Source organism: Rhinatrema bivittatum, chromosome 5, assembly GCF_901001135.1.
Source record: "Rhinatrema bivittatum chromosome 5, aRhiBiv1.1, whole genome shotgun sequence".
Taxonomy (NCBI): domain Eukaryota; kingdom Metazoa; phylum Chordata; class Amphibia; order Gymnophiona; family Rhinatrematidae; genus Rhinatrema; species Rhinatrema bivittatum.
The window spans coordinates 364,973,573-364,988,200 of NC_042619.1; the positions used below are offsets into that span (position 1 = coordinate 364,973,573).

The window sequence follows — 14,628 nt, forward strand, 5'->3', positions numbered from 1 at the left end:
AATTTCATTTTTATTTTCCTCAGATAAAACAAAGCATTGCACACACCAGTGGTTTTCTCTGGCTCAGTCCAAGCGGGTGAAATGCTGACAGCATCAGAATATAAACTTCACTTTCAAGGCAAAGCCAGCATAGCTCTCTGCTTCAACGGCAGGGGAGCAAGACTGATACTTCACTTTCAATGCATAGCCAGCATGGCTCTCTGCTTCAACAGCAGGGGGAATGAAGAAAGGTGGATCTATATTCAGGCAACAACCAACAAGGACTGAATTACATAATTTTTATTTATTTATTTATTTATTTAACATTTTTATATACCGGCATTCGTAGGACACATCATGTCGGTTCACAATTAACTGAGAAAGGAAATTACAATGAACAAGGGTGGCTAACTGGGAGAAATTGGATAACAGGAACTGGGTAGAAAAGGAGGTGCAAGAAAAGAGAGTCAACAAGCATGAATAACTTAGTTGAGTGACATGGATTAGATTTTTTTATTTTTTTATTTTTTTTTTTAATTTAAGGTTTTTATATACCGGCATTAGTATGCAAACATCATGCCGGTTTACATTGGAACTAAAAAGGAGGAAAGGAAATACAATGAACAGGAGTATTGGGAGGGGGCATAGCATAGGCTGCAGAGGAGATAAAGGCAAGGAAGCGGACAGTAAACTGTGATGAACTATGTACAGTATGGAGTATAACTATAAATACATTATAAATACATTATATACAGGGCTGTGGATCAATTGTGTTAGTCAAGAGGACAGAGGGGGCAGGGTGGAGCGGGAAAGAGAGGTCTATTCGAGGTAGGCTATTCGGAAGAGCCAGGTCTTTAGTTTCTTTCTAAATTTTGCGTAGCATGATTCGAGTCTAAGGGGGGTCGGAAGGGAGTTCCAGTGCCTGGGGCCTGAGATGGAGATTGCTCTATCCCTTGTAGAAGAGAGGTGGGCTTTTTTAAGGGAAGGTATGGTAAGGGTACCTTTATTGACAGTTCTGGTGGGCTGGTCAGAGCGTGTAAAGATGAGCGGGTCATCAAGCCAGTCAGAGTTATGGGAGTAAAGGGATTTGTGGATAATGGACAGGGTTTTGAAGAGGGTACGGGATGTGATGGGGAGCCAATGAAGGTCTTTGAGTATGGGGGTGATATGTTCAAATTTCTTGGTGTTAGTGATGACTCTAGCAATGGAATTCTGGAGCATTTGTAGGGGTTTGATGGAGGAGGAGGGGAGTCCAAGGAGGAGGGCATTGCAGTAGTCAAGTTTTGAAGAGAGGGTGGCCTGAATGACAGTCCGGAAGTCTTGGTTGTGGAGGAGGGGTTTCAGCTTTTTTAGAATATTTAGCTTGAAAAATCCCTCTTTGAGGATGGAGTTAATATGTTTTTTTAGGTTTTGTTGCTGGTCCAGGGTAACCCCAAGGTCTCTTACGTGTGTTTGCGATGACGTGACTTTAAAGGCAGGGTCGTTGGAGATTAGGGGTTTGGGGGGTTGGTGTGGGGATATGAGGAGTAGTTCAGTTTTAGAGGTGTTGAGGGCGAGGTGGATATGTGTGAGGAAGTCATTTATGGAGGAGAGGCAAGATTTCCAGTGTGCTAGGGTGTTGGATAGGGAATTCTGAATAGGGATGATGATTTGCACATCATCGGCGTAGAGGTAGAATTTGAGGCCGAGGTCAGTGAGTAGGTGACATAGGGGGGTGAGGTAGATGTTGAATAAGGTGGAGGAGAGGGAGGAACCTTGCGGGACGCCTTGGGACAGGGGGTAGGGTGCTGATTCAGCGCATCCAATTTTGACGGAGAATTTCCTGTTGGATAGGTAGGATTTGAACCATAGGAGGGCGGTGCCTGAGATGCCAATTTCGGACAGTCGGGTGAGAAGTTTGTTGTGATCAATGGTGTCGAAGGCCACGGAGATGTCTAGTAGGGCAAGGAGGTAGCTTCTACCTTGGTCCATGCCTCTGAGGATGTGATCTGAGAGGGTGAGGAGGAGGGTTTCCGTGTTGAAATGTTTGCGGAAACCAAATTGGGTGGGGTGCAGTATTTTGTGGTTTTCTAGGTGCTCTGTGAGTTGTGCGTTGACAATTTTTTCCATGACTTTGGAGATGAGAGGAAGGTTAGAGATTGGACGGAAGTTAGAAGGATTTTTGGGGTCTAGAGAGGGTTTCTTGAGTAGGGGTTTGACAATTGCTTGTTTGAGTGAGTCGGGGACGCATCCTGATGAGATGGATGAATTAATGATGTCGGCAATTGGTTTGGCGATGGAGTTTGGGATGGAAAGGAGGCTTTTTGTGGGTATGGTATCAGATGGGTGACAGGCTGGGCGGAGCTTTTTTAGAACTGCTTCGACTTCCTTAGGTGAGGTGGGCTCCAGACTTTCAAGTGTGGAGGTGATGAGGTTGGCGTGGGGGGAGGAGATAGGGAGGGTTGTGGTTGTGGGGTATTGGAATCTGAGAAGGATGTTGGAGATTTTATTGAGAAAGAATTGGGCAATTTCTTCACATTTGGCGAAGGCGTCGCTGTCGAGGGATGCAGCTTGGGGTGACTTTGTAAGGTTGGAGACATAGGTGAACAGCGCCTTTGGGTTATACATGTATTCATGGATTTTGGAGGCATAGAAGTTGCGTTTGGTGTTAAGGGTGGAGGTTCTGTATAGATGAAGGGCGGATTTGTAGGTGGAGGCGTTATGGGGGGATGGGGCCTTGCGCCAGATTCTTTCCAAGTGCCTAAGCTTGTGTTTTAGGGTTTTCAGCTCAGGTGTGTACCAAGGCTGGCGGTTTGTGGTCGATTGTTTCAGTTCGCGTCTGGATATTGGACATAGTTTATCAGCAATATCAAGAGTGATTTTGTTCCAGGATGAGAGGGCGACTTCAGGGTTGGAGCAGTCAAGGTTTGGAAATTCATTAGAGATGGCTTGGGACAGTTCCTCGCTAGAGCAGGGTTTTCTGGAGACAAAGGTTGTGTTATGTGCTGGCTTGGGTGAGGGAGGTATGTTGAGAGTAAGTGATGCTTCGATTAGGAAATGGTCTGACCAGGGGACTGGGGAGCAGGAGGGGGGGTGTGGGGGGAGAAACCTCTGGTTTATGAAGATAAGGTCAAGGGAGTGTCCTGCTCGATGGGTTGGTGAAGAGATGATCTGTTTAAGTCCTATGGCGTGGAGGGAGGTGAGGAAGGTTTCGCAAGCAGTAGTGAGGGGGATGGAGTCTATATGAAGGTTGAAATCCCCTAGAATAATGGATGGAATTTCAGTGTTGATATTAGAGGCAATGAATTCAATTAAGGGGGAGGGATCACGCTCAATGGAGCCGGGGGGAGCGTAGATAAGGCAGATCTGTAGCGTAGAGGATTTGAAAAGGCCAATTTCTAATTTAGGAGGTGAGGTGATGTGCACTGGTTTGAGGTTGAGGTGTTTTTTGAAGGCAAGGAGAATGCCTCCTCCTTTTTTTTTTTTTTGGTCGGGGGATAGAGAGAATTTCATAGGACTGGGTAGGTAATTGGTTAAGGAGGACTATGTCGGTTTCTCTAAGCCAGGTTTCAGTCACAGCGCAGATGTCTGGTTGGCAGTCGGAGAGGAGGTCATCCAGGATGGGGGTTTTTTTGGAGAGGGACTGGGCGTTGAAAAGAATGATGGAGAGGGTTGTGAGTCCAAGAAATTGGGTAAGTGGGGTAGTGAGGATGGGAAGGAGGGATTTGTGGGAGGGAGGTATAGGGTGGGGGGATGAGCTGCACTTATAAAGTTACATATAAAGAACTTATTTACAGGTTGGGGGGGCGAGTGCCCTTATATTCAATTATATACTAGGGGGAGAGGGGAGGGAGCGGGGGGGGAGGGGGATGGGGGGAGGTAAGTGGTAAGAGGGTAAGGGGGGAGGGAGCAGGGGGATGGGGGGAGGGGGAAAGAAGAAGTGGAATGACGAGGGAAAGTAAAAGGGAGGTTGCTAAGGGGTGAAGGGCGGGGTGGGGGGAGGCTGCAGGGGGCAGGGGAAGGGTGAATGGTATGGGAGGGTGAGCAGTGGGTGTACTGGAATGGTTTCCGGGGTGAAAATGCGTGAGAGGGCTGTGCGGAAGTTGAAGGGGTTCCAAGTTGTGCAGGGCCTAGGGATGAGAGGAGTTGGGGTAAGCTTGTTTAAACAGCCATGTCTTGATTCCTTTTTTGAAATGGCTCAGGGACGGTTCTAAACGGAGTGTGGCAGGGAGGGAGTTCCAGAGGGTGGGGCCCGCGATAGAGAAGGCTCTTTCCCTGGTAGTGGTAAGGTGCCCGATTTTAAGTGAAGGGGTTTGGAGTGTGCCGGCGAGGGCGTTTCTGGTGGGGCGGTTAGTTTGATGGAATTGAGGCATATCTTCAAGCCAGGGGGAGTTGTTTTTGTATAGTGTGTTATGTAGGATGGTTAGTGTTTTGTATTGGGAACGGAAAGCAATGGGTAGCCAGTGGAGATTTTGTAATATGGGGGTGATATGATCGGTTTTTCTAGTGTTTGTTAAGATTCGTGCCATAGCATTTTGAAGGATTTGAAGGGGTTTAATAGTGGAAGCTGGGTGGCCTAAGAAAAGGGAGTTACAATAATCGAGTTTAGATAACATGGTGGTTTGCATAACAGTGCGGAAATCATGGGCGTGTAGGATAAATCATGGGCGTGTAGGATAAATCTGGATAAACAGATAAGCATGGTAGCTTGCTCTCTACTGCGCATTTGCAGCACGTCGGTCAAGCTTCATTTATTAGGTTGATTTTTATCAAAGTTTTTTTTGTAGAGTGGACTTTTATATATTTTGGGACATTTATAGTATTTCATAATAGAGGATACATTTGTCACACACAAAACAAAATCCAGACAAAGAAATGGAGGTTTTTTAAAACTCATAATGGTGAATTTAAATCCATTACACAAGTATTTATTAGAGATGTGAATCGGAACCGGAATCGGTTCTGATTCCGGTTCCGATTCACATCATGGTTTTTTTTCGTCCGGCCCGATCGCGGTTTTGTTTATCGGCTGCGCCCGAGCCGATAAACAAAAAACCCACCCCGACCCTTTAAAACTAATCCCTTAGCTTCCCCCACCCTCCTGACCCTCCCAATAAACTTTTTACAGGTACCTGGTGGTCCAGTGGGGGACTGGGCAGCGATCTCCCGCTCTTGGGCCGTCGGCTGCCACTAATAAAAATGGCGCCGATGGCCTTTGCCCTTACCATGTGACAGGGTATCCGTGCCATTGGCCGGCCCCTGTCACATGGTAGGAGCACTGGATGGCGCGTGCCATTTTTAAAGATGGCGCTGGCCATCCAGTGCTCCCTCCATGTGACAGGGGCCGGCCAATGGCACGGATACCTGTCACATGGTAAGGGCAAAGGGCCATCGGCGCCATTTTGATTAGTGGCAGCCGACGGCCCGGGAGCGGGAGATCGCTCCCGGGACCCCCACTGGACCACCAGGTACCTGTAAAAAGTTTCTGGGGAGGTTGGGAGGGTGGGGGAAGCTAAGGGATTAGTTTTAAAGGGTCGGGGTGGGTTTAGGGGTTATTTTTGTGTGCCGTTTTTCCCACCCTCCCCCAAAATGATCAGAGAACCCCCACGAACAATTTCGTGGGGTTTTCCTATCGTTTTGGGGGAGCCCCCGATTTCTGACGATTTTGAAAATATCATATAATATTTTCAATCGCCCGAAGCTCGATTCACATCCCTAGTATTTATAGCTTGAGATTTGGCATCTGAAGTTTTTCCTTCACTACACCAAAAAATGTTTATGTGCCTTTAATACTTATCACTAAGTGTTTTTGTTTGTGATTTATTTTGCACTTAGAGGTCTCTTCTTTTTTGAATTTTCTTGGTGGAGGGACCTACCACATATATCTTTCCTGTCCAAAACAGTAGCAAAAACATATTTGGCTATATACAATATTGAAATCCTGGGAAACTATTTATTCTCTGTTTAAATCATTTTTTCTTTACTTTTCTCTTCCTTTTCACCTGTCCCCAATCCTCTTTCATACTCTAGCCTGCTCCTTGATATCCCCTCCATTGTACCCCTCAGTGACCTTTCATTCCCATTTTTTCCGTCTTTACAGCTTCTTCATATTTACTTTTTTCCATGTAAAATTTATTTCTTCTAAACATCCCCAAATCTCCTATTTTATCATCCTTCACTCATCTAATTCTGAAGGTCTCCGTCTTCTGCCTTCTCACCCAACCACTGCTTTATAGCAATGTTGTTCCCCCATACCCAAGCTCAGCCAGGAGCTAAAACGTATGGGTTTTTTGTTTGAAGCTGTAGGGGTTTAACATTTAAAACATGACCAACACTACAGCAGGTGGCCAAGAAGGGCAAAACAGAGCCAGTGGGGAAGCAAGGGAAAAGGAACGACAGAATGAAACACCCGGTAGATCATTAGGGCCATATGGGCACAGGTCTTGCTTTACAGTATGTGGTAACCAAGCCATTTTATATGTTACAAGGACCACAACCAAAAAAGTTCCATTTTCATCAATTTATGGAAACAAAGTACCTCAAAAAGTACAAGTTTAAAATAAATCTGAACCTTAAAAGGCATGAAACTGATTCCATGCTAAACTCTGAAACCTAGCAGTTACCCAAAAGGTGCAGATTTGTTTCCAGGTGAATTGCAGACTGAAACAGCAACTCTTCCCTGTTTTCAATGGAAGATGCGGCTTGCAAGTGATTTTTCAACCAACAAGCATATTCTTCTTTACTGAGGACCTACATAAAAGAAAATTAAATGTCAACAATTAAAATTGTTGTGATAGTAATATTTTATTTTAGTTAAGCATGCTGTACTTTAAAAACATGTTAAAAATGTGAAAAACCCCTTGTATACTGCACAGAAATAAAGTAACTATAACAGCTGTTGCATCAAAATATACTTACTACCACAAACTGACTTACTCTTTTGGCAATACACAAGGTTCGGAGCCCATCAATGGCATACAGGTTAAGGTAATTCTGTGTTTTACTTAGGATTTTATTTTTGCGTTTGGCTCTACAGTCATCTAAATAAAACACAAAGCAATTAGTGAAAGATGGCACAAAATACAATTCTTGTGAACAAATCAAGTAGATTAAACACCAAGTCTCCAGGTAATAAATAAAGCATATTACATGGAGTATTTTTCCCTGCTGTTAAAGTGCCTTGATATTTCCCACTTCCCTTATTTATTTAAGCTTATATAAGTATGCAAGAAACTGAAGTTTACGCATCTTATTTGAAAAAGATGGTTGTCTATGAATTCTAGTGTATCATTAAGAAAAACCAGGGAGTGACAATATAAGTTGACAAAGCACAGCCTGGAGTATCATATGCTATTAAAATAAGATTTATGTTGGTTTTCTGGACTGCAGAAAGTTCAACTATCTTACAAGTGCTTCTACCTGGCCATTAGAACAAACGTATAAGCATGAAAATATGTTTCAGTATCCAATACTACTATAACTTTCATCCATCTGAATCCACAGAAACAATCTAATGATCATTACAAAAGTCACACACTTTCTATTAGCACTTGCATACTCTGATAATTCAGTGGCAGGGGCAGAACCCAACAATCGCAAGCTTGGAGGGATCCTGTTACTTCAAAAGAAGGCAATTTCAAACTGCAGGGATTGATAGGTATTAATCTTGAGTGCTTTGGGGGTAATTCTATAACATTGTGCATAACTTAGCTGGCAAATATGCATAAAAGTACCAACAAGATTCAAAATGGACTTACATGTATAAGCCCACTTTGAAAATGAGCCTGGCAAAACTATGGGCACACATAACTACACCTGCTAGATGGCGCACATAGTTTTGCTGAGAGCATTTGGGGTAGATTTTAAAAGGTGCGCGCGCTACCCAGCATGCAGACATGTATGCCCGATTTTATAACAAGCGTGCGCATGTTATAAAATCGGGGGTTGGTGCGCTGCGCTGCCTTCCCCCGTTCCCTTCCCACTAGCCTGACCTTCCCACCCCTTCCCCTAACCTTTCCCCCCCCCAGCCCTACTCTAACCTCCCCCCCCCTGACTTTTGTCTTACCTTTTGCTTCTGCCTCTGGGCAGGCGCAAGTTGGGCGTGCCAGCAGCCTGCCGGCACATGTTCTTCCGACACAGCGGCAATGGCCGCTGTATCGGAGGCCTCTGGCCCCACCCCCACCCCCAGACTTCTCCTTTAGTAAAGCCCCGGGACTTACACGCGTCCCGGGGCTTTACGCGTGTCGCCGGGCCTTTTTAAAATAGGCCCGGTGCGAGTAGGACTTTTAAAATCCGGCACTTTGTGTGCATAGCTTTTAAAATAAAAAAGTATGCAGATAAGTTCCATTCCCAGTTAGACTCCTCCCTTGAAACACCTATCCCTATGCACATATACAGCGTGTATGTACAGAATTTTATGCGGGTGTCGGTCGCATAATTTTCTATTAAGAGCCATTTCTGTGGGTAAAGCGCTACTCTGAAAATTACCCTCCTTATGCTACATTCTTATGGAGGTATTTAACCAACCAACAGAGGGATAGCTTTTTAGTCCATGTGGAGTTAACTGACTGGAGCTGATAGATCTATTTTTGTTCACACTGTCTAAGACGCTTAACTCTGTCTCCTCCTCCTCTCCAATGTGCATGTACAATTTCCAGCACTGTCCACCTTATGTCATTAAAGACATGATTGAAATCTTTAAAATGTGCCACAAGTGGTTCTTCTATACTGCCAGTCTTCAAGCAACATCTGTGCTCTGTGAGTCTAATACGTATTTGACGTTTGGTCATTCCCACATACACTAATGGGCATGGACAGAATATGGCATAGACCACAAAGGAAGTATGGCAAGTGAATTTAGGCAGAAAGAATAACCAACCCGATGCGGTTTTAATAGTGGTTTGTGTTGATTTTAGTGGACAGCACATGCATTTCATACAAGGCTTCATTGTCTCCGGTATCATTGGAGGATTGTGGCTACTTGAATGGACTACATGATCATTAATGTTCCGACCTCTAGTAAATGCAATTCTAATCGGTTCCTTAAATAAGGGGTGGATTTCCCTAGAGGATCTCCCAATGTTTTCGAATGGCTCGCTAATAGAGGGAGATGCCAAAGTATGTCTAAGAACCAAGGTCTGGGGGTTCAATTCCTCCTCTGTGGTATTTTTCGAAAACAAATAATCCCTGTTGGAATATAGGGCTCTGCGATACGCTGATTTCACACAGTGGACAGGGTACCCCCGCTGTAGAAACTGATCCGCCATATGTCTGGCTTGATTCTTAAATTCAGTGCAGCCGGTGCATAATCTCCTCAATCTTAGGAATTGTCCTACAGGAAGATTTGTTTTAAAGGCAACCGGGTGAGAACTATCAAAACAGAGCAAATTATTGAGATCGTTCAGTTTACGAAATATACTGGTCTTAACTTTGTGGTCATGTCTGGTAATCAATATGTCCAAGTATGCCACCTGCTGGTCGTGAAAATTCATGGTGAATTTAAGACAGGTATCCAAATTATTTAGCCAAGCATGAAACTCAAGGAGGGCAGACTGTGGTCTTTCCCATATGATGAAAACATCGTCTATGTACCTCTTCCAGCATTTTTTATACCTATTCCAAGCACACCCTTGAATGTACACTGCTTCAAATGCTGTAACGAATAAATTGGCAATATCAGTTGCCATGTGTCTGTAAATAGAATTTATCCTCAAACAAAGTAATTTTTGCTTAAAGCCAACTTCAGCGGTTCTGTGATGAAATCAGTTGGAATTCGTTGAGGATGTGGACGAGACTCCAAGACTTGGTAACCACTGTCAGTGCTTGATCCTGTGGAATGACAGTATATAGCGATTCGATATCCATAGTGACTAAAAGGCTATCCTGCGTTAAAGTAACTGTGGCCAGAAATTGGAGAATACTGGAGCTGTCTTTAATATAAGACATAGTTTGTGGCACAAATGGTTGTAAGATCTTATCAAGAAAAATTGAAACGGGCTCCAAAACAGACTCCTTGGCAGATACTAAGGGTCTGTCCGGCAGGTTTATGAGAGTTTTATGTATCTTGGGCACAACATACAGGATAGGTATTCTCAGGTTGTTGTTAAATATTTTCGTTCACTGCCAGTGAGGTACCCGAGTTCAAATCCCCGCTCCACCACTTGTTTCACCTCTGTCAATGTGCTTGATGTAAGGTCCTTGATCAATTCCTGATAAAAAGCCGTGTTTGATAATTCACGATGCACTTGAGGCACATGGATTCACTTCATGTGATTGTCAGCTAATATAGCATGTTAGTCGTCAGATGAGGCATGTGAACTGCATATAAACCAGACTCGTTCTTATTCTCAGTTTGCTGAAACACTGAAAGAAGAAAATGGTGGCAGGGTCTGGTAAGCAGAAGTGTCCCGAGTCACTTCATCGTTATCCAGGATATGCATTTCATTGTTATGCATGGTTATTTATTTATTTAAAAAATTTTCTATACCGTCGTTAAGTTAAATATCATCACAACGGTTTACAGAAGGGCACGATAAAGAGAAATATGGGTGGTATAGATTACAAATTACTCGTGTGCCATCATAGTATGGTAACAATTTAAAATATAAAACTAGGTGTGTAAGTTAAACCTGATTGTTAGGAACAAATTAGGGAGTTTGATTTTAACATTAAAATGCTTATGTAGGTTACTAAAAACTTCTAGCTTGGTGCATCCTTATCGCTCAACTATTTTTCTCCTTTTCTTTATCTTTATAAAATGCTTGTTTAAAAGCCAGGTTTTCAGATTAGTTTTGAATAATTTCAGATTTGTCTGTAGTCTTATTTCGAGTGGCATGATATTCCAGAGTACAGGACCAGCCAGTGACAGTGCTCTTTCTCTTACTTGCGTGAGATGTGCTGATTTGACAGAGGGGACAATTAGTAGAGCTTTATTTGCAGATCTCAGGTTTCTTTGTGGTACATGCCGTGTTTAAGCCAGTCGGCTTTATCATCGTGGATTAGTTTATGGATTATACAAAGTGCTTTATATTGTATTCTTTGTTCAATTGGAAGCCAGTGGAGTTCAGCAAGTGTTCCTGTAATATGGTCACTCTTTTTTTTGCCTGTCAAAACTCTGGCAGCGGAATTTTGCAATATTTGCAGAGGCTGAATTGTAGATTGAGGTAGTCCTAAAAGCAGGGAGTTACAATAATCTGTGCTAGCGAATATCATTAAGTTACTTATTGTATAAGTAACTTAAATAGTTTTGATTCACAGAAAAGATAAGATGGACCTCCATTAAAATGAAAAGTTGATGAATATTGGGAGATTTTCTGTTAACGAGTATCAAGAGATTTTCTGCAATAGTGTGTTGTGAGTCATATCGAGAAGTCCCTGAGGCAGCGGCTCGCGAAACGTGGACATGTCAGACTCTGAAGTGAGGTTTGCACAAGTTAAGGGAAGTACCAATCTCCATATTTTTATAAAATAGTTAAAAACCAAAAGAAAAATTGAAAAACAAAAAATGAAGAGTGTTTAATGGACCGATGATTAAAAAAGACCCATAGCGGTGAAAGTACAAGTTGTATACTTGCAAACCGCAGGTGAGATGAAGGTCCCAAATTTTCATAAAAAATTGTGATAAAACGTTATAAAAAGTATAAGAAAACCAGTAACACTATAAAAGATTGTAAATTTTTGATACAATGTGATTGTCATAAGTTATATCTAGTCATCGTGCATTGGACAAATTGATACGATTATATTGGTAAGAACGATTCCCCATGTTGTTTTTACCCTGCCAGCACTGAAATCCAAAATGATGCCAGCTGAGGCCAGAAACACACTTTGCTTCAGCTGGACATGCATAGGCTGTCTCAGAATGGGACAGAGCATAGATCAGAGTGGAGAAAAGCTACTCTGCTCTCCAATCCCTCACTTCCTCTGCCAGAGCAAACAGAGCTCAGAGCAGAGCTAATGTTGATTAGCTTTCTGTTTAAATCTTTTGGCAGAAGTAGAGAAAAAATAAACAACCCACTGCTAGATGCCAGTTAAGCTTTTTGGTTGATTGAGTACCAGATAATGTATTACAAAAATCTAGGCTTGTGGAACATCCACCATACTCCGAAAACTATTCTCCACACTCATCCTACTAAATGTTCTTTCAGCTTTGACAATAGCGGGTAATGAATCTTCAGATGTTTTTGGAAATGATGACATAGTTCTTCTGGATCCATGGTCTTTAACTTGGGAAAATTAACCAGTCTAGTATTTCTGTTCTTTATTCGATTTCCAATATTTTCAGAGTGTTTCAAACTCCTTGCAACTCTGATGGCTTTACACTTGAGTCAGACATTCTCTTAGCCTGTGTATTCAGTGACACGGATAAGTCTATCCAGCTAACTTTAGGACAAGTCTATGGGACAATCAGACTTACCCAAATAACTTATCTGGCTAACTCACTTCTCCCAGTTACGCCCCTGGTACACCTCTAACTTATCCGGCCAGATTTTAGCTCAACAATAAGTTATTTGGCTGGAATTTAGCCAGATAAGTGCTCAAATATTCATTTAACCAGATAACTTCTGAATATGGATCTCTTAGATACGATTTGCACTTCAGACTCTTCAATAGACAGTCCAGAACTAAAGGATTTAATTTCCTGGCACAAAGACTTTAAACCAGCCATCAAAATGTTTTCTAAATGCATAATCGTACACCATTTAGTTTGGAGTGAAATCTCTTTTACGTGGTTACCTCATTTCTCCAGAACTCATGCTCAGGGGAACAATGATAACACCTTCAGACATAGAACCAGGAAACAAAGAGTCAGAGATAAACCTGCTTGCTTCCAACTGTGGAGCTTTGCCAAATTCAATGCTATAAACTTCCTGCATGAGGAGCTTCACTGTTTTACATTTGGTTTTTTCTCCAAACCATGAAGATCACCCGCAGGCAGCTGCAGAGAACTCAGCATAAACACAGATGCCCCAAAGCTTTCCTCCAGTATCTCTTCTATTACAGCCCAATGATGATTCAGAAAGGCACATACTTCTTCTTGCCTCTCCTTAGCATCTCCAAGACCCCAGCCACCTTGCACACTGGGGAGTCCCTCCATCAAAAGAGATCTTAGGACCTATGCTGGAAGCACAAATCCTGTACTCAGGTTTGAATCCAACTCCAAAAACATCAAGAGGCAGCTGATGGATCCGTGTTGTCACTGCTGTGGACTAGGCAGCTATCAATTGGTGCTGTAACTGGAGCAGCCATTGCAAGATAAGGAAGTTTCTTACCCTCATGCCCATCCATAAATACTTGAACAAAAAAAAGCAAAAACATAAAAACCAACCAGGAAACAGGTCAACGACAAAGATGTCCTGCAAGCATCTCGTGAACAGTGGCCATCTTGCTCTCCAGATCCCAGTATTCATTCCTTGTTTTGGTGAATTCTGCTACTAATTTTGCCTCCATCATTTCCAGTGGGAAGTTATTCTATGTATCCACCACCATTTCCATGAAGAAATATTTTCTGATGTTATTCCTGAGTCTAATCTTTTGGAGTCTTATACCATGATATCTTGTTTTACAACCTACTTTTCTCTAAAAATAAGTTATCATGAATATTTGAGGTATTTAAAAAATCTCTAGCATTTCTCCCCCTTTTGCCTTTTCTTTAGTGTATACATATTTAAGTGCTTGTCTCATCTTGTAGGACAAATATTTTGACAGCTCTTTTCTTGATTGCTTCTACTCTATCTATTCCCTTTTGGAGATTTGGACTCCACACCTGGATACAATACTCCAGGTGAGGTCTCACCTAATGAAGTCTGAACAGATAATACTCCTCTTTATGTGGTTTCAAATTCTGTTACTGATCAAAAAGCTATTGCTGGTCTGAGAAGTGTGGGACCTTATGATGACTATTCCATTGTAGATGAGATGCGTTAGAAGAGGGGAAATGATGAATTATATTAAAAAGCAAAGAGCATCTGAAATAGATACGAACATAAAAGGTGCCATATTGGATCACACCAAAGGTCCATTAAGTCCAATATCCTGTCTCTGACCATGAACAGTCTGGATCACAAATATCCAACAGATCCCAAAAAATAGATCCAATCTACATAGCTCACGCCCAGGAGTATGCAGTGGCTATTCTAAGCCTACCTAGCTAATAATTGTTTATGGTCTTGTAACTTGTTGAAACCTCCTTTAAACCCAGTTATGCTAGATGCCTCAACCACATTATGGATCAGACCAAAGGTCCATCAAGCCCAGTAACCTATTTCCAACAGTGGCCAATCCACATCACAAGTACCTGGCAGGATTCCAAGGGTTAGTTAGATTCCAAGCTGCTTATCTCCCAAGAATAAGATGTGGATTTCTACAACTTTACCTTAATAATGGTTAATGGACTTTTTCTCCAGGAACTTGTCCAAACCTTTTTTTAAACGCAGCTAAACTACTAATAGCTTTCAACACATCCTCTGACAATTAATTCCAGAGTTTACTTATGCGATGAGTAAAAAAAATATGTTCTCTTATTTTTTTTAAATATATTACCTAATAACTTCATTGTGTCCCCCCTGGTCTTTGTACTTTATGAAAGAGAAAACAACTGATTAACATTTACTCATTCCATTCCACTCATTATTTTATTCAATCATATCTCCTCTCAGCTGTCCCTTCTCC

The 14,628-nt window shown here is 42.4% G+C and overlaps 1 protein-coding gene across 3 annotated transcripts in view; it reads right to left on the bottom strand.

Moving 5' to 3' along the window:
• The window catches only part of ATP10A (ATPase phospholipid transporting 10A (putative)), a 288,904-nt gene that overhangs the window by 66,107 nt on the left and 208,169 nt on the right, over window positions 1–14,628 (bottom strand). For all 3 annotated transcript variants that reach the window (XM_029604743.1, XM_029604744.1, XM_029604745.1), the window contains 2 exons: window positions 6,895–6,998; window positions 6,582–6,708 (listed from right to left, as the gene is read on the bottom strand). In XM_029604743.1, the coding sequence (XP_029460603.1) occupies window positions 6,582–6,708; window positions 6,895–6,998 (231 nt within the window). The remainder of the gene's footprint in view (window positions 1–6,581; window positions 6,709–6,894; window positions 6,999–14,628) is intronic.